Genomic DNA, 18,882 nt, shown 5'->3' with positions numbered 1-18,882 from the left:
ACACTCGGGGAAAATACGGTGTTGTTATTGCATTTTAGGAAGAGTATGTTTTATTAACAAAATTAGTAACATTTATGATGAACAAAAATTGCCCTGAATGCAATATTAGTTTGTTACGATTCTTAGACTGCGTTTAACTGAAATCTTGATGTGTGAAAACTTGGCAAGTGTGCTAAACATTCTATTACAGTTACAGTTTGAGAAGAAAAGAAACATGTTAATCATAATCATTTGAAACATACTGTATTGAAAATTGAAGGTTTTGTCAATGTATCTTTTGCAACCATAAGTTGCCCATAACACTTTTCACCAGTGTGATCCCTAGTTTTACATGATCTGACAGGTTGTACGTTTTTGAAAGTTAATTGAATAACAAATTTTATCTCATTTTACCTTTGTTCTGCTTATCTGATCCAGTGTAATATAATGTGTATTTGGTAATGTTGGTATGTGTTATCAGTAACTTATTTGTGTTTTTGGTGAGCTAAACATAAATACCAGTACTTGGTTATTACTGATAAACTTTTCATATGAACACTTTCATATTACTGACAGCCACTACAAATCTTGATTTGCTGTTATCTCAGTAAAAAATCACATGCTCAAAGTTTATTTTGTGCTCACTATCAATACAGACAACTATGTAAACAAGGAGGCTGAGTTTCAACTATTAATGACATCCTGGACGTACTGAGTACAGTACAACCCGATTTTAGCAAACAACTACATGTTCTTTTACAGTGCTCACATTTTCACATGTTGGAAAGATTTCATTGCAGCTTAAAAATAGTGAGTCCCCTTATGTAGTTGTTTTAAAAAAATGTTTTATTTTGTGTGATATAATTAGTATACTGGTAACTCCTGTGCAAAAGTACAAAATGATTGTGTACATGCTTGTATGACTGTGAATCTGAGAAATGATAAAAAACTTAACTGTTTTCTAATATCTACATTCCTATAGTTTTGAAACCCTTGTGAGGTCAATTTTCAGTGGTCGAAATATAGTTACTGTCTTCCTTTCAGTTTGATGTTTTCTGTGTCCCATGTAATTTTGAGACATGTGTATGAAAATTATTGGAACCACTGCCTTGGAGGTTCATGACCGTAAGAGGCAACTTACTGGTTTTATTGCGTCTCTGTGATTCTGATTTGATGTACCCCACATTGTCATATGTTAATGTAAATAAAATGTGAAACCAAATTGTTTAGTTGTATTTTGTACTATAACCTGTACTGTGTTTCAGGCAAGAATGTTTGGCTGTCACTCAAACCAGAAATGTTAGTGAGGAGTCCAAGGTATGATGTCTTAATACTCCTGTAATATTTCAACTTCTAAACAATACGGTAATCTGAAATTACAAGTCATACTTTAAATAAAGTATTCCTTACGTTCATCAGTAGACTAGCCACAAGACTGATAAAGAATTTGTCACAAAATTGCAGATTTTTAAAAACAAATCAATCTGTTTTAGTGATTTTGGCGGAGAACCAAGTGTAATATTATCAGTCTATGATATTGGGCATAAGATTTAGTTTATTATTCACAATTGTAAAAATTACACTGTAAAAATTAAATTTAAAAAATGATATACAGTAGTAGTTCCTCAGTTTTTGAAACATATTTTCAAATAAGTAATGTTGTCTTGTATTGCAGTCCTTTGGTTTGAACCTGTTTAGAGGCCAAGGTCAAGCTGAACAAGTGTTCCCTTTTCCAGAAGGTAAAATGACTTTTTTGACTTGTATATCTGTTCATTAGCTAAACTGTTTGAATTTTTTCAAGTAGTAACGCTTTCCTTGAAATCATTGTTACCAACATTTTGTATGCCAGCAGGTTTCTCTAAAACTAGTTGGTAAAATACTTTAAAAGTTCGAGGAGCATGATATCAGGAAATAATTTACTGATTGTTTTCAAACTCCCCAGCAGTCTCTGGCATCATGAAAGACTCCTGAACCATATGCTGTATCTCTGATATACAGTATACAAGATAATGGATTATGCTCAGTTTCTATCTAAGGGAATTTTGCTTATGTTTTTGCAAGCTAGTATTTCAAATTAAGTCTGATGTACTTTATCTTCAAATTTGTGTTTGCTGTGTCTAACATTTGTGTAATGAAAAAACAGAATGATTAAGAAGATAGTAATATACACTAAACATATGCTTAGAAAATGTTTAATAAATGACCTTAAAATATGTGAAATAGTGAAGTTGTAAATGAAGAACATTAATCCAGAACAGTAGAATATTATTGATAACTGGTGACGACTGTGTTCCACATTTATGAATACACAGTTCTGTTTTCACAGAGAATCTGATCGGAAAACTCTGATACACAGTTTATTAAGGTTTTTCTGATTTTCAAAAAAAAACTATGAGGTATAAACGTCACAGCTTTGAAACTTTGCACACTTGTTTATCATCATTAGGTGACTATGTAAGCCAAGAACCATAACTCTTACCTGCATTTAACAGAATTATGGCCCTCTTTGTACTTAGAAATTCTGAACAATAACACTTTTCTTACATACTGACCAGCTCTAGCAGACGAGTGATGGCATCCATAGGTGGTGTTCTTGTTCCACTTGTTAAGTCAAGGCTGTCAACTTACATACAGACATTTCTGTCACCTTTTCTCTCACTTATTTCTCAATTTCTCAACAACAAATGCCTCAGTGTTACACAAGTTTTCAGACATACAGTTTATAACAAAATTATTTCATGTTTCAGTTCTAAATGAAGAGCAGAAGGAAAATCTACAGATGTTTGCTGACCAGACAGCCAAATTCTTTGAGGTTAGATCATTTAGTAAATTAGGCTGGCAGATTTTCATATCATATATGAAAATAGACTGCACGAATTATGCAGTACCATCTTAGTAGAGTTTCTTGGCCAGGAAGACCGAAGTTGTTTCTTCAGATATTAAAGTAACTGAAGTTGAAAAGGATGTGCCTGTATTGTGATAGCTCCTCAAAGGAATCTGAAAAAGATTTTTACATTATAAAATGTGCAAAATTGGTATACACATGTTGTACATATGAATGTTTTGGCAGTTTGTCATTGGCTGTAGAACCTTTGTTCTGATTTGAAATCTAAACCTCACCGTATAGATGATTTTTATGTCACCATTGTTGAAGACCTTGGAAGCATATAATGTTTGAAATGTTCATCTGTTATTCTAAATTGTGTGGTAAACTCATAAAATTTAAATGGAACTTGATACACATCATCATTTAAAAGTGAAAATGCACATACATGTAGTGATATGGTTATTATTGTTGTTGAGTTATATAAATGTCCCGTTTTGATCTTACCAGTATTACTACTACATCTTTACCTTGTGTTTACAACTCTTACATTCACCACCTAACACGGATGAAACCAAATATACATCATCAGCATCAAATGGACATGCTATACTCTTGGGAGTTTTCTGTCCAATTATTTTTGCTTGAGTAAGCCCCTTTTGACTTTATATTTTATTCTTAGTATCAGGGGGAATCATCATACACTGTTGATATCACTCTTGTTTTTTTCTGATGTAGGAACAAAATGATGCCTCAAAGAATGACCTATTGGAGAAGGTGGATGATGACACCATGGAAGGACTGAAAGCTCTCGGTGCATTTGGACTTCAAGTCCCAACTGACCTTGGTAAAATATAGTGATTGTAATTCAAAGAGACATCCTTAGTTCTCTTGAAGATGATGGTGCCAGTTTATAAAACAAAGAAACAATTTTATCTTATTACAAAAAATAGTTTTGTTGGCATTCCTCCATATTTTATTAGCTCACCTGTTACATAGTGACAAGGTGAGCTTTTGTGATCACCCTTCGTCCGTAGTCTGTCCGTGCGTCAACAATTTCTTGTCTGCGCGATAGTGGTTTCATTTATGATTTTATTTTAACCAAACTTGCACACAACTTGTATCACCATAAGATCTCAGTTCCTTTTTTGAACTGGCCAGATCCCATGATGGGTTCCAGAGTTATGGCCCCTGAAAGGGCCAAAATTAGCTATTTTGACCTTGTCTGCACAATAGCAGCTTTATTTATGATTTGATTTTAACCAAACTTGCACACAACTAGTATCACCATAAGATCTTGGTTCCTTTTTTGAACTGGCCAGATTCCATTATGGGTTCCAGAGTTACATTGTATGGCCCCTGAAAGGGCCTGAATTAGCTATTTTGACCTTGTCTGCACTATAGCAACTTCATTTATGATTTTATTTTAACCGAACTTGCACAAAACTTGTATCACCATAAGATCTTGGTTCCTTTCTTAAATGGTGAGATTCCATTATGGATTCCAGAGTTATGGCCCCTGATACGGTCAGAATTAGCTATTTTGACCTTGTCTGCACAATAGCAGCTTCATTTATGATTTGAATTTAATCAAACTTGCACAAAACTTGTGTCCCCATAAGATCTGGATTCCTTTCTTGAACCGGCCAGATCCCATAATGGGTTCCAGAGTTATGGCCCCTGAAAGGGCCAAAATTAGCTATTTTGACCTTGTCTGCACAATAGCAGCTTCATTTATGATTTGATTTTAACCAAACTTGCACACAACTTGTATCACCACAAGATCTTGCTTCCTTTCTTGAACTGGCGAGATTCCTTCATGGGTTCCAGAGTTATGGCCCCTTAAAGGTCCAAAATTGGCTATTTTGGCTTTTGCAGCCATATAGATACTTCATTTATGGTTTTAATTTGATACAAACTTCCAAAATATCTTCAACAACAATAAATCTTGGATTCCATGACAGTCAGATCCAATTGTAGGTTCCAGAGTTATTTTAAATCTGATTACCTCCCCTAATTGTAATCAAAATGGATTTATATCAGTAAGTACTTATAGGACTTATTTGAAATTTCGTTATTGTTATTAGTTGGACTGAGACAATCAGGGTAGATAACTGGACTGATTTTATGTCAAATTACCTCCCTTTGTTTAAAATTAAAATGGGTATATCTCTATAACTAATGAAGATACTGATCTGAAATTTCATTTATGTCAACAGATTTATTTGGCAGACCCTTCTTTTGTTCACTTACAATATTTTTTTTTTTTAATTACTTCCCTTTTACGTTACTATAAATAGCTTATTTTTAGTAACTTTTTTTATTATTGGCCGTAGGGAAAAACCGAGACCACTTTTCTGTGGTACAACATGGATGGTACCTCCAATTTTTAGGTGTATTTTGACATATCTATACCTTGTAAGAATTTTTTTTCTTTTTGGTTAAATCTTCCCTTTGTTGTTCCTGTCCTTTCGACTTAGATATTTTTTCTGAGGACTTTCTTGTCCTCAAGTGCAATGATAACAGGTGAGCGATATAGGGCCATCATGGCCCTCTTGTTTTAAATGTTCCTAAATTACATGTAGTCTATATATATTTAAAGTCATCTTTTGACCTATAAAGGTGACAGTGTGACATTAAACCCAACAAAAACAAGAAAAATCATTATACTGTTGTCAGTCAGCAGCTGCCTATAGCAGGTAGCAGTATTGCAGTTGGGGATGCACTTTGACTGGCTGCCTAAGGAAACTACCTGCTTAACACAGGTCAGTGTCACTGCTAAGACATGTTTAGCTGTATACCACTTATACTTGTACAATTATACATTGCCCCTATGTTTGTAGATATACAAATAACTCAATACTCTGCATACATATAGAAAACAGTCACCACTTGCATCTCCATGCAGTTGTTAAAAATGATCTGGCAGAAGGCAGTCAAGCTAATGAATTTATTCTCACAGTATTTAGAAAAAAAGAGAAAGATCTTGTTACTTAACATTGTTTACAACATTGTAGACCAGGTCTTAAGATGTGCTTTATCATTTAAGTAAAAATGAATTTCAAATTTAGCCAGTGAACAGCTTATTACATAAAGTTTTTAGACACTTGTCACTTGTCTGGTGGAAAACATGGGTTAAAATGCACTAGTATAAGCAGTGTGACAAGTTAGTTCCATTTATCAACACACTGTACTTTTAGACATAGTAAGATTACATTATTCATTCTTAACTGAAAGGTGACCATATAGTGTTCAAAATTTGATGATGGGTAATAGTTTACTGTAAAGTCTGTTGTATGAGCCAACATAAAACCTCCCAGTTTATTGGTAAACTTGGACTGCACAAATCTATTCCAAAGTACAATTTATAAATGGTCACCATTAAAAAATGCCAAAACCTGCATTCAAGGCAATTTCAGATTTTTTTTTATGCTGAAATAATGAACCTGCCAAAATAGTGCACTTCATTTAATTCTGGCAGAAAGTTATTGATTTGCTTCTCCTGAAAATGTTAGTCATTTTAATGGGAACAACTTAACATGCATGCATATATTAAAAATATATTACACCTTCTGTTGGTCACTGCAGGGGTCTGCAACTGTTATGGGGAAAAATCTTTATTTCAAGTGGATTTTAGGGGACTATAGCAGGATTTGAAAGAAATTGTCCAATGGGAAGGGGCCCGTAAACAGCTCCTGCTGCTACAGAATGGAAGAAAAAGCTCGGCCTACTGTAAAATATTTTCCAATTAAATACAATGTACAGTACAAGAATGCTATCCACTTAACTGTAGTTGTATTATATGTTTATAGATGGTCTTGGCTTGACAAACACACAATATGCAAGGCTTGTAGAGATTGTTGGAGCACATGACCTTGGAGTTGGCATTGTTCTAGGAGCTCATCAGGTTTGTGACTTGGTCTTAGAGAATGTAGAATTACAGCCTAATTCCAATAAAAAAGAGTATAATTTATATAATTTAAGTAGCAGAAGGTTTGTAACTTGAGAAGGAATAGTAGATACATCTTAATTTTCAGTTAATTTTAATTTTTTTTTAATATTTCAAAACTGGACCATATGCATGGTGCAATGTCTTTGGTAATGCCTTCAAATGAAATAGTAAAATTACAGTTTTTATGCCCCCGAAGGGAGGCATATAGTTTTTGAACCGTCTGTCGGTCTGTCAGTCTGTCGATCTGTCCGCAATTTTCGTGTCCGGTCCATATCTTTGTCATCGATGGATGGATTTTCAAAAAACTTGGCATGAATGTGTACCACAGTAAGACGACGTGCAGTGCGCAAGACCCAGGTCCGTAGCTCAAAGGTCAAGGTCACACTTAGACGTTAAAGGATAGTGCATTGATGGGCGTGTCTGGTCCATATCTTTGTCATCGATGGATGGATTTTCAAATAACTTGGCATGAATGTGTACCACAGTAAGACGACGTGTCACACGCAAGACCCAGGTCTGTAGCTCAAAGGTCAAGGTCACACTTAGACGTTAAAGATCATTTTTCATGATAGTGCATTGATGGGCATGTCCGGTCCATATCTTTGTCATTCATGCATGGATTTTAAAATAACTATGCATGAATGTGTGACACAGTAAGACGATGTGTCGCGCGCAAGACCCAGCTCCGTAGGTCAAAGGTCCTAAACTCTAACATCGGCCATAACTATTCATTCAAAGTGCCATCGGGGGCATGTGTCATCCTATGGAGACAGCTCTTGTTTTAGCTTCGAATAGTCTGAGCTATATCGTACTCACCCTGGCGTTGGCGTTGGTGTCACCTCTTGGTGAAAATTTTGCTTGCAAATACGTATAGCTGACATTTAAAGGCATATAGCTTTGAAACTCGTTTTTTTTCTAGGTCAGTTACCAACCTCATTGGGTCAAGTCCCATAACTTTTCATGTGTCTTCAGGGTTATAAAACTAGGTGAAAGCAACAAGTCACATAACTCTAGCATTTATTTTGGCCAAGTTATGCCCCCTTTTGGACTTAAAAAATCCTGGTTAAAGTTGTGCATGCAAGTTACCATCTTAAAAACCAATGCAAATATTAAATTGAAACCACATGTTTCTTTGGGTTTATAAAACTAGGCCATACGATGAAGTCCCATAACTCTAGACTTGTATTTTGCAAAATAATGTCGCCTTTAGCATTGCCTATCTTACAGACAGCTGTTGTTTAAAGATAATAATATATCTAAAATCAAACCTTGCCCCATTATACCCCAGTCACACATACGACGCAGATAGCTACGTCCATCTACGGATAGAAACTTAGTAATCTGTATCGATCCGTACCTGAGCTGTACGGATTGGTACAGATTACTACTTCAAGGTACGGCTCAGGTACGGATCGATACGGATTACTACGTTTCTGTCCCTGGCTAGACATAGCTATCCGCGCCGTATATGTGACTGGGGTATAAATGTTTGAATCCAAATAACTTTGTAATTGTTACTTTTTTTCTTTTCAGTCAATTGGTTTCAAGGGTATCATATTATTTGGCACACCGGAGCAGAAAAGTAAATACCTCCCTAAACTTGCTGTGGGAGAAAATATAGCTGCCTTCTGCCTTACTGAGCCTGCCAGTGGCTCGGATGCCAGTGTAAGTTAGTCTTGTACAATTACACAGAAATGTTAGGAAAGACAATACTTATTGTATGCTCCTCTAATGAAAAAGAATATAGTTGTCCCTTTGTGTCACACTGGCCTTGTCCAGAAAATACCTCCAATAGTACTAAAGGGACATTAAGTAAATTTCGAATATAGATAGATGGCAACAGGGAAAAGTACAGAGCACAAACTTTCTTATTCTTTATATATTTTGCAATTGTGTTTCAATATATCTTGTTGATATTGCCCTTTGTAGTGTGTTTTAATACTAACCGGGGACTTATTTGTGAATTTAGTGGTTTGGTCAATCCAAGAAATTAAATCCCAACTTGGTATAATATCCATTTTTATCTTAATTTAAAATACGTAGATACATTTCCCCTACAAAATTTAATAGCTGTTTGGCCATATTCATGATATTTTATTTAAAAGAAATTCAGTATGTCCATAGTGTTGTGTCCTTCATGTGTTTGTTTGTTTTTGGGTTTAACGCCATTTTTAGCTCACCTGATTTTTTGAAAAAAAATGATGAGTTATTATCACTTGATTGGCGTCGGTGTTGCCTGATTAAGTTTTATGTTTAGGTCAGCTTTTCTCCTAAACTACCAAAGGTATTGCTTTGAAACTTGCAACACTTGTTCACCATCAATAGCTGACCCTGTACAGCAAGAAACATAACTCCATCCTGCTTTTTGCAATAATTATGGCCCCTTTTGGACTTAGAAAATATCAGATTTCTTGGTTAAGTTTTATGTTTAGGTAAACTTTTCTCCTAAACTATCAAAGCTATTGCTTTAAAACTTGCAACAATTGTTCACCATCATTAGCTGACCCTGTACAGCAAGAAACATAACTCTGTCCTGCTTTTTGCAAGAATTATGGCCTCTTTTGGACTTAGGAAATATCAGATTTATTGGTTAAGTTTTATGTTAGGTAAAAGTTTCTCCTAAACTATCAAAGCTATTGCTTTGAAACTTGCAACAGTTGATTATCATCAAAAACAGACTCTGTATAGCAAGAAACATAACTCCATCCAGCATTTTGCAAGAATTATGGCCCTTTTTGGACTTAGAAAATCATTGGTAGGACAATATTTCTATTATACAGAGTCAAAAAAATCAGATGAGCGTCTGCACCCGCAAGGCGGTGCTCTTGTTCAACAGTATTTCAGTCATGTAATGGCGGGCAGTTAACCTAACCAGTGTTCCTGGATTCTGTGCCAGTACAAACCTGTTCTCCGCAAGTAACTGCCAACTTCCCCACATAAATCAGAGGTGGAGGACTAATGATATCAGACACAATGTCGTTTATCAAATAGTCACGGAGAACATTCGCCCGCCCGAGGATGGAACTCACGACCCCGCGATCTGTAGACCAATGCTCTACCTACTGAGCTAAGCGGGTGGGCTTGTTTTGTCCTTTAAGCTTAGATGGTGTAAGTTAAAGTTTATAAAGAAACTTTTTTCATTTCCTTTTTCACTTCGAAAGCAGATGATTTGAAGGGCAAGATAGAACTAAGATAATTTTTATCTTGACTATTTGAAGAAAAGTGAAAGCTTTTCACTCACTTTGATGTTGTTGTTGGCAATGACACTCTGTGGTTAAAGTTACGCATGCAGGGTAATGTCATTTGTTGGATTCAAACTTCACACAAGGCTTCTTTGTCATCAGACCTACTAAAATAACCAAATAAAATAACTCTTGGTTGATTTGATTTTTATACAAATTATGGACCATTTTCAACCTAAAAGGTTTGATTACATTAAAGGTTTGTGTTCATTTAACTTTCAAGTTGTATCTCAGTAACAACGATATATATTGGACTGAAACTTCAAACAAGATATTTTTATTATCCAACAGTCATTCATAACCAAGTTATAGAACTCTTAGTTAAAACTGATTCAAAATATGGTCCGTATTTGACTTGAAAAGTTTGGTTGAAGTTTTACATGCAAGTTGTTACCTTTGCCATAAAATTTTCATTTGTAAAATACTGTAACAAAATAACTGTTTTACATCAGTCTGTCAAGATATGGCCTTTTTATGCCCCCAGCATCTACTGATGCGGGAGGCATATAGTGATTGTCCTGTCCGTCCGTACAAGGTTAACCAAATGAGACCATTTCGTCTAGCATCAATACCCCTTACTGGAATGACTTGATACTAATGCAGATGTAACCTGTGACCATTCCTCATCTTCAGACATCATCTGACCTCAGTTTTACCTTGACCTAGTTTTGGACTTAGGTGCAAAATCTATCGACAAGGCTGCTACTGGGGGCATCAGGCGTTTATTGAACGCAGCTTCTTGTTTGAAAAAATAGACAAATTTCAAATGCGCTGTCTTATGGAGAACTATTATTTCTCAGAAGATCAGTCTTCTATAACTGAGTAATTAATTATGACCATCTGAAATTCAGTGTTTAACGCAGTCAGTAGTACTCAGTAATCAGTAGTTATGTCACAACTGTAAACATCCTACCAACTGTTTTAATGTAAAGGTCCATTTTGTAGCCCGTATTTCCATACCAGTAGTTACTGACTAAGACGGATAATACCACAGTAAGTATAGAAGTATATGTATAACATATATAACAACATAATATTACAGTTTACATGTCTAACATTAATTCTACACATTTTAGCAAAGGTAATGTGATTGCTTCTCTAATGCAACTTTGCACCACCCAACAAAAAAAGTCACCTCGAATGAATTTTGATTAACATATTTGATTATTATGTTTTCAGTCAATAAAGACGAGAGCTGTTCTGTCAGATGATGGGAAACATTACATTCTGAATGGCAGCAAAATATGGATCAGTAATGGAGGCCTTGCTGAAATATTTACTGTTTTTGCCCAGGTATGTTGTGCCACTACATTCATACTGTCTTTAAAGATACATGCTTTTGAAGAGAAAAAAGTGGTTATTTTTTTGAAAGGTTGTCTATTTATTCATTGTAATATGTGATTATACAATTGAAATTTCTGTTCAGAGATGTTTTGTAGTACAGGTTTTGTAGTACAGATTTTGTTTTGTAGTACAGGTTTTGTTTTGTAGTACAGGTTTTATAGTACAGGTTTTGTTTTGAAGTACAGGTTTTGTTTTGTAGTACAGGTTTTATAGTACAGGTTTTGTTTTGTAGTACAGGTTTTGTTGATTCTTAAGGTGAGTTATTTGTGCCCTGTAAAGCTTTGGGTTAGAGTTTGTGCACTTAAAACCTTACTGCAAAAGCAAACCAAAAACATGTTTCTCATGTAGCTATTCCCTCTCTGTTCTGTGTTTGTTTTGGAAGTTATGTGTTAGGTGCAGAGAACACATCACCCTGGAAGACTTGCAGGGTTTAGTGAACATTTTGTATAAATGGAATATCGTACAAAAACATATATCGTGGCCTCAACGCGAAACTAGTCTATCTGCTTCTATTTCTATATACACATAGACTAGTTTCGCGTTGAGGCCACGATATGTAGGTAATCCCATAGTAGATTTTCAACTTGAAGATCATATCAAATATATGTGTACCTTGAAAGTACTAGCCACAGTTTGCCTGTGCATTCATGGAGCTTGGAAATGAACAACAACTGAAAGCTGAAACCACAATAAACTCACCGTTTTCTCGGTTGTCTGAGTTACTAGCCCTTACACAATCTTATATTTTTGAAGATTTTTGCATGACCTTACATACATGATAATTGGTTACAGACTCCAGTGAAAGATGCAAAGACAGGGGAGACAAAAGACAAAGTGACGGCCTTTATTGTGGAGAGAAGTTTTGGTGGTGTAACTAAGTAAGTATGATACTCACAGTGTATTGAAGTGTTCTCAATACAATGAGATAGATTTTTCAAAATCTTTCTGCCATTTAGTAATGCCTGTAACATGTCTGTAAGAAAATTACTTTAAAAAATATCCACCCTAATGTGCAATTCTTGTAGAAGACAAAAATTACAGGAGTCGATTTTTGAACCATTTTTATTTTTCATGATGAATTCTTGATTCTGACTAGGTTAATTTATTTCAATATTTTACAGGTAAATACCCCTGAGGTGTGGTTAGAAGGGAAATTTTCATAATTGAAAAAGCTTAAAACTTTAGTCTTTGTCGAGCTCACTTACAGTGAGATCGACTTAGTCGCCACTTTGACGGGTCGGTGTATGTGGGTGCGTCCATCCGATTTTGTCTGGGCCATAACTTTGATGTGCATGGACCAATCTTGTTTATATTTGGCATGAATGCAGGGCCTCCGCTGTCGATCGCCAATGTCACCATTTGTGATAATTTTAAGAATTTGGCGCTAAATTTTGCGAACTGGCGAAAATATGTGGTGCATAGTTTTTTTTACTCGGCATTTGTTTTTTCAGTAGTTATATAAGTGGCCCAAGAATTGGTTCCCGATACACGTTTACCTAGACGCTGGTAATGAATAAAATCGATAACCAGTCTAGGCGGTGTATTTGACAATTCGACTATTGAAGTTGGTTGACACTTTGGGAAGATAATTGGCTAATAATGTGTGAATTGATGATTAATCAGTAATCAAAACATTTGCCAGCTTGTATGTTTGACCTCTGCCGAGAATTCACCAAAATTAACGCCGATTACGGTGTACTTTATGTGTTGCGATTTTTACAAAAAAAGATCGACATGTTTGTGGCATGCAGTTGTATGACTGACGAATTTTAAATAAGTACGAAAGATACATTTAATTTGTTATGTTTTGCAAGATAATTTTGTAATTGCTCAGTTTTCATAAAAGATTTTAACGATGGATCCAAAAACAAAAACACATCGGCCTCAGTTTGTATCCTGGACCTGGTTAATTTCTTTGAAATGTTCAGAAACTGGAAGATATCACTTGCTACCATGGCTTCTTAAAAATCATTAGACGAATGTTCAACTCGACCTTTTAGAATAGAAAAAAATCTGAATTTTCCTTTCCAAAAATAAATGAGTCCTGAATATTGGTAATTCTGACATGGATAGAATCTGATATGATTCTTAAATTAGAGAATGATTTGTGTCATTTGTATCCAGCTACAAATTGAATTTACTTCTACAATAAACTAATAAACCTTCAAAAGTTGTTATTATTCCTAATGAAATTATTTACAATATTTTATTTCTCTATGCACACTATGACAGCCAACTAAGAGAAGTAAAAGTGGCTCAGAACTTTGGCTCAAAAATGGCTCTAAAGTGGCTCCAACTTTTTCAAATTGGCGAAAAGGTTGGCGACAAGTATGAAAAACCCAGAGGAGGCCCTGTGAATGTTTACCTCAATGAGAAGGAGTGTCATGCCCAAACCCCATGTTCCTATCTCAAAGGTCAAGGTCACAGTTGGACATCAGAGGTCAAATTGAAGTTTGTCTAGAGCATTTCTTCTTCATGCATGGTGGGATTTTGATGTAACTTGGCATGAATGCTCACCATTATGAGACGGAGTGTCATGCAAAAGAACCAGGTCCCTACCTCTAAGGTCAAGGTCACAGACAGCTGGCGGGCTCGACATTCTGCCAGTAGGCATACTTGTTTTTACCTATTTATAGAGAGGCACCAGTCAACAGAGGACACCTTTTGGTTTAAAATTGCTGTAAAGTGCAGGCATAATGCTGATCTGAAAGGGAGATTGCATATATATACTTACAAATTCCTATTTCAGTGGTCCTCCAGAGAAGAAGATGGGTATCAAATGTTCAAATACTGCTGAAGTCTACTTCGAGGATGTGAAAATACCTGTGGAAAATGTTCTAGGAGGTATGGTTGTCACAGCTTGTAATGTAATACCAAGGTTTATAATTTTTCTATTTTGGTATTTCTTTCGGATAATTAAGATTTTAACTGTACATTTCAAAAGTCAGACAAAACTTGTCAACTTTGCAGTAGCTTCGGGGTGTAAAACAGCCGTTAATATCCAAGTTTAATTACCAGGTGGACAGGAAGTGAAATAATGTGTCTGCTGTGTTTTCCTGTATAATCCTTTATAAACTCAGTATACTCTGTGATCAGGGGAGGCTGCCCAAATGGCGGGCTGAGGGACTTGTTCCCGCTCTCAAGAGCTGAAACTTAATAAGCTTTGTTAAGAGCTAGTTTGAAATAAATTTATAATTAAGAAATGTTGTTAAATAGATCAGTAAACAGAACTGTTTTAAAAGACTTATTGAACATTGGTTATATTCATGAAATTAGACTGAACATTTATAAGTTACTGTGCATTGCTCTTCGTAGAAAATAAATGTTAGAACTGTTGTAATGTGTTGTGTTCAAGACAGGCTTCAGGTACAACGTGCTACGTTACAAGCTGTTGTCACCTTAAATTACCATGGAGGAACTACAACAGTCACATTCTTGCTGTCTAAGTTATATTTCTAGCTCATTTGATTTTTGAAAAAAATCCACAAGGTATTGTCATCACTTAATTGTTTGCATTGGCAGGGGTTAAGATTTTTATGTCCACATTTTCTCTCAAACTGTATTGGCTATACCTTTGAAGCTTTTGAAACTTGTTTATCATCATTAGATGATTGAGTGGACCAGGAAACATAACTCTCACATGCATTTTGTCAGATTTGTGTAGAATATTTGAATATCTAGGTTAAAATTTTTGTTTAGGTCCACTTCTTAAAAACTGTTAAAGCTTTAGCCTTGAAACTTTTCACATGTTTATCATTGTTAGATGAGTAAGTAGGCCAAGAACCATAACTCTTTCGTGTATTTTGTCAGATTTCTGCCTTTTTGTACGTAGAAAATTTGAATATCTGAGTTAAATTTTTTGTTTAAATCCACTTCGAATTTCTGAGTTAAATTTTTTGTTTAAATCCACTTCTCATATAAGAGCTATAGCTTTGAACCTTTGCATATTTGTTTATCATCATTAGATGAGAATGTAGATCAAGAACCATAATTTTCACATAAATTTTGTCAGAATTGTGGCCCTTTTGTACTTAAAAAATTTGAATTGCTTGGTTAAAAAATTTTTTTGTATGTATTATCTTTTCAACAGTATTTGTTCTTGAACTGCTTGATAAAAAGGATGTAATTGATTTGTGTGAAAACATTGTTTTATGTTGATAATCAATTCTGATTTAACAGGGGAAGGTGGTGGTTTTAAGGTAGCGATGAACATTTTGAACAATGGAAGATTTGGTATGGTTGCTGCTCTCTCGGGAACAATGAAATACTGTATACAGAAGGCAGTGGACCATGCAGCTACACGGGTACAGTTTGGCAGCCATATACACTCATTTGGAGCAATTCAGGAAAAGTTATCTCAGATGGCTATCAAACATTATGTAGCAGAGGTAAATACTTGGTGCTGTTATTACTGTTGATCCCATATCAGAAGTGTTTCTTGATAAAATTCCCTGTAAATTAACCTTTTCAGATCAACAACCACTGTACAACACATTTTATTCTTCCCATTTATATTCACTGGATAGGTGGCATTGTACTGTTATTTTTTATGCCATACGGTGTCAAAGACCCAGGAGGCATATAGCGTTTGAAGTATTTGCTTGTCCTACATTCTGTAGCAGTGTGTATATAATGTATATAATTAGTCTGTCATATCGGTTAGCTCAGTAGGTAGAGCGTTGGTCTACGGATCGCGGGGTCGTGAGTTAGATCCTCGGGCTGGGCGTATGTTCTCCGTGACTATTTGATAAACAACATTTTGTCTGAAATCATTAGTCCTCCACCTCTGATTCATGTGGGGAAGTTGGCAGTTACTTGCGGAGAACAGGTTTGTACTGGTACAGAATCCAGGAACACTGGTTAGGTTAACTGCCCACCATTACATGACTGAAATACTGTTGAAAAACGGTGTTAAACCCAAAACAAAGAAACTGTCATATCGGTTAGTTGGTAGAGCATCTGACTTTCAAGCAGAAGGTTGCAGGTTTGAGTCCTGTATTGGGCTGCACATTTTTCCGCTCCTATTACATTAGTGCTGTGAGTGTGGTGACTGACCTTGGAATCCTAGAGCTAGGGTGAAGCAATGGCTGGGTTAGTCAAAAGAATCTGAGTTCGTCTTTGAAAAAAGGAGGGAGGAATGTAGCAGTGCGTATATAATGTATATAATTGGTCTGTCATATCGGTTGTCTGATTAGCTGAGTTGGTAGAGCATCTGACTTGAAAGCAGAAGGTCGTAGGTTCGAGTCCTGTATTGGGCTGAACATTTTTCGCTCCTATTTCAATTACATCTGTTTGTCCCTCCCGGCAGTTTGTCACACTTTCTTATGTATTCAACTCCTACAGCAATCATCCAATACAAATGAAACTTTGTATCCATTATCAGCATGAAGTAGACATGCAGATAGCGTTAGGACTTACATGTCAATTTTTTTAGCTCACCTGAGCACAAAGTGCTCAAGGTGAGTTATTGTGACCGGTCATTGTCAGGCATGGTCTGTCGTTCGGCGTGTGTTGTCCATCAACATTAGCCTTGTTAACACTCTAGAGGCCACAGTTGTGACCCAGTCTTTATGAAACTTGGTCAGAATGTTTGTCTTAATGATCTTTAGGTCAGTTTTGAAACTGGGTTATGTGGTATCAAAAACTAGGTCAGTAGGCCAGATCAAAGGAAAATCTTGTAAACACTCTGAGTCCACATTTATGACTCTATCTTCATGAACCATGGTCAGAATGTTTGTCTTGATGACCTTTAAGTCATCATTTTGATCATGTTGGGTCAAAAACTAGGTCACCCGGTCAAATCAAAGGAAAAGCTTGTCTATACTCTTGAGGCCACATTTATGACCCTATCTTCATGAAACTTCGTCAGAATGTTTGTCTTGATGACCTCAAGGTCAAGTTTGAAACTGGGCCATGTGGGGTCGAAAACTAGGTCACCTGCTCAAATCACATGAAAAGCTTGTTAACACTCTAGAGACCATATTTATTACCCTATCTTCATGAAACTTGGTCAGAATGTTGATCTTGATGATTCCTAGGCAAGATCAAAACTGGGTCATGTGGGGTCAAAAACTAGGTCACCCGGTCAAAACAAAGGAAAATCTTGTTAACACTGCAGAGGCCACATTTCCGACCCAGTCTTCATGAAACTTGGTCAGAATATTTATCTTGATGATTCCAAGGCCATGTTTGAATCTGGGTGATGTTTATTCAAAAACTATGTCACTCTCTCAATTCAAAGAAAAAGCTTGTTAACACTGTAGGGGCCACATCTCTGTCAGAATGTTTATCTTGATGATTCCTAGGCCAAGTTTGAAACTGGGTCATGTGGGGTCAAAAACTAGGTCACCCACTCAAATCTCCTGTCTTTATGAAAGTTGATCAGAATGTTTATTTTGATAATCCCTTGGTCAAGTTCAAATCTGGGTCATGTGGGGTCAAAAACTAGGTCATCTGCTCAAATCACATGAAAAGCTCTAGAGGCTACATTTATGATCCTGTCTTCATGAACCTTTGTCAGAATGTTTATTTTGATGATCTCTATGCCATGTTTGAATCTGGGTCATGTGGGGTCAAAAACTAGGTCACCCGGTCAAATCGCAGGAAAAGCCTGTTAACACTAGAGGCTGTAGGCTCAATTACTTAGGTGAGTGATCCAGGGTCACCCATTCTCGCATACCAGAGGTTTACCGTGGTTCGCCGGATGAACCTCTGGCACATTTCGCCGATATTTATGGTTTGGTTACATTACAGGTAAAACGTTTCAGCCAATCAGCGTCGTTTCGCGACAAATCGTAGCGAACCAATCAAAATCGTCCGTGAAAAGCGTGACCGCGTCCTTTCCATATTATCGAGGGAATACGATGCCCATTTACGACGAATATTATTTCTTGATGTAAATCTCTTAACGTCGAATTACAGGAATAAATCTTTATTTATCGCAATCATGGAATACAGCTTTATCCATCGTAAGCAAGTATCTGGTTTACATATTTTTTGAAGTTTCGATTCGGAGTTTCAAATAATGGCGAACAATGATTGGCTGAAACCACTCATGATAGTAATTACGAGTGCGCATGCTCACCAAGTAAACGATGGAAATAAATCAGAGGTTCGTCTCAGGATTTTGACGGACCTCTGATGGATGAGAATGAGGGTCACCATGATCTCTTGTTTTTTTTTTAATTTGCTCCTTTTTGACTTAAAATTTATGCTATCAGCAGACTGTCTTATATTCCTATATTTTTTCTATACTTTGAGGTCATGTCCTGTATTATTTGAAAACTTCCTATATTCCTATTATTTTTCATGTATTTTTGAAAATATTCCTGTGCATCACTGAAAAGTGGTTTCAACATCATTTTATCTGTTTATTATTTAAGTTTTTTTCCATTTGCTGTCAAGGAGACACCAGCTTGTGCTGAATAATGCATGGAGGGGCACCTGGGGTCTTTCTGCACCATCAAAAGCTGGAAAGCCGCTGTATGACCTATGATTCTGTCAGTGTGACGTGAAACCAAACAAACAAAATAAAATTGTTT

At 36.0% G+C, this 18,882-nt stretch overlaps 1 protein-coding gene and 1 non-coding gene across 2 annotated transcripts in view; both read left to right on the top strand.

Annotated features, from left to right (window-relative positions):
- LOC123553917 (very long-chain specific acyl-CoA dehydrogenase, mitochondrial-like) overlaps positions 1–18,882 on the top strand; it is a 40,613-nt gene that overhangs the window by 967 nt on the left and 20,764 nt on the right. The window contains exons 2-11 of the mRNA XM_045343663.2: positions 1,245–1,296; positions 1,655–1,718; positions 2,727–2,791; positions 3,542–3,650; positions 6,616–6,710; positions 8,289–8,420; positions 11,177–11,290; positions 12,134–12,219; positions 14,091–14,185; positions 15,521–15,729. Of these exons, the coding sequence (XP_045199598.2) occupies positions 1,245–1,296; positions 1,655–1,718; positions 2,727–2,791; positions 3,542–3,650; positions 6,616–6,710; positions 8,289–8,420; positions 11,177–11,290; positions 12,134–12,219; positions 14,091–14,185; positions 15,521–15,729 (1,021 nt within the window). The remainder of the gene's footprint in view (positions 1–1,244; positions 1,297–1,654; positions 1,719–2,726; positions 2,792–3,541; positions 3,651–6,615; positions 6,711–8,288; positions 8,421–11,176; positions 11,291–12,133; positions 12,220–14,090; positions 14,186–15,520; positions 15,730–18,882) is intronic.
- On the top strand, positions 16,527–16,599 carry Trnas-uga (transfer RNA serine (anticodon UGA)). Its single transcript has one exon. It is a non-coding gene; the product is annotated as a tRNA-Ser (tRNA).

This window comes from Mercenaria mercenaria, chromosome 7 (genome assembly GCF_021730395.1).
Source record: "Mercenaria mercenaria strain notata chromosome 7, MADL_Memer_1, whole genome shotgun sequence".
Lineage (NCBI taxonomy): Eukaryota > Metazoa > Mollusca > Bivalvia > Venerida > Veneridae > Mercenaria > Mercenaria mercenaria.
This window is presented reverse-complemented; position numbering and strand designations above follow the sequence as displayed.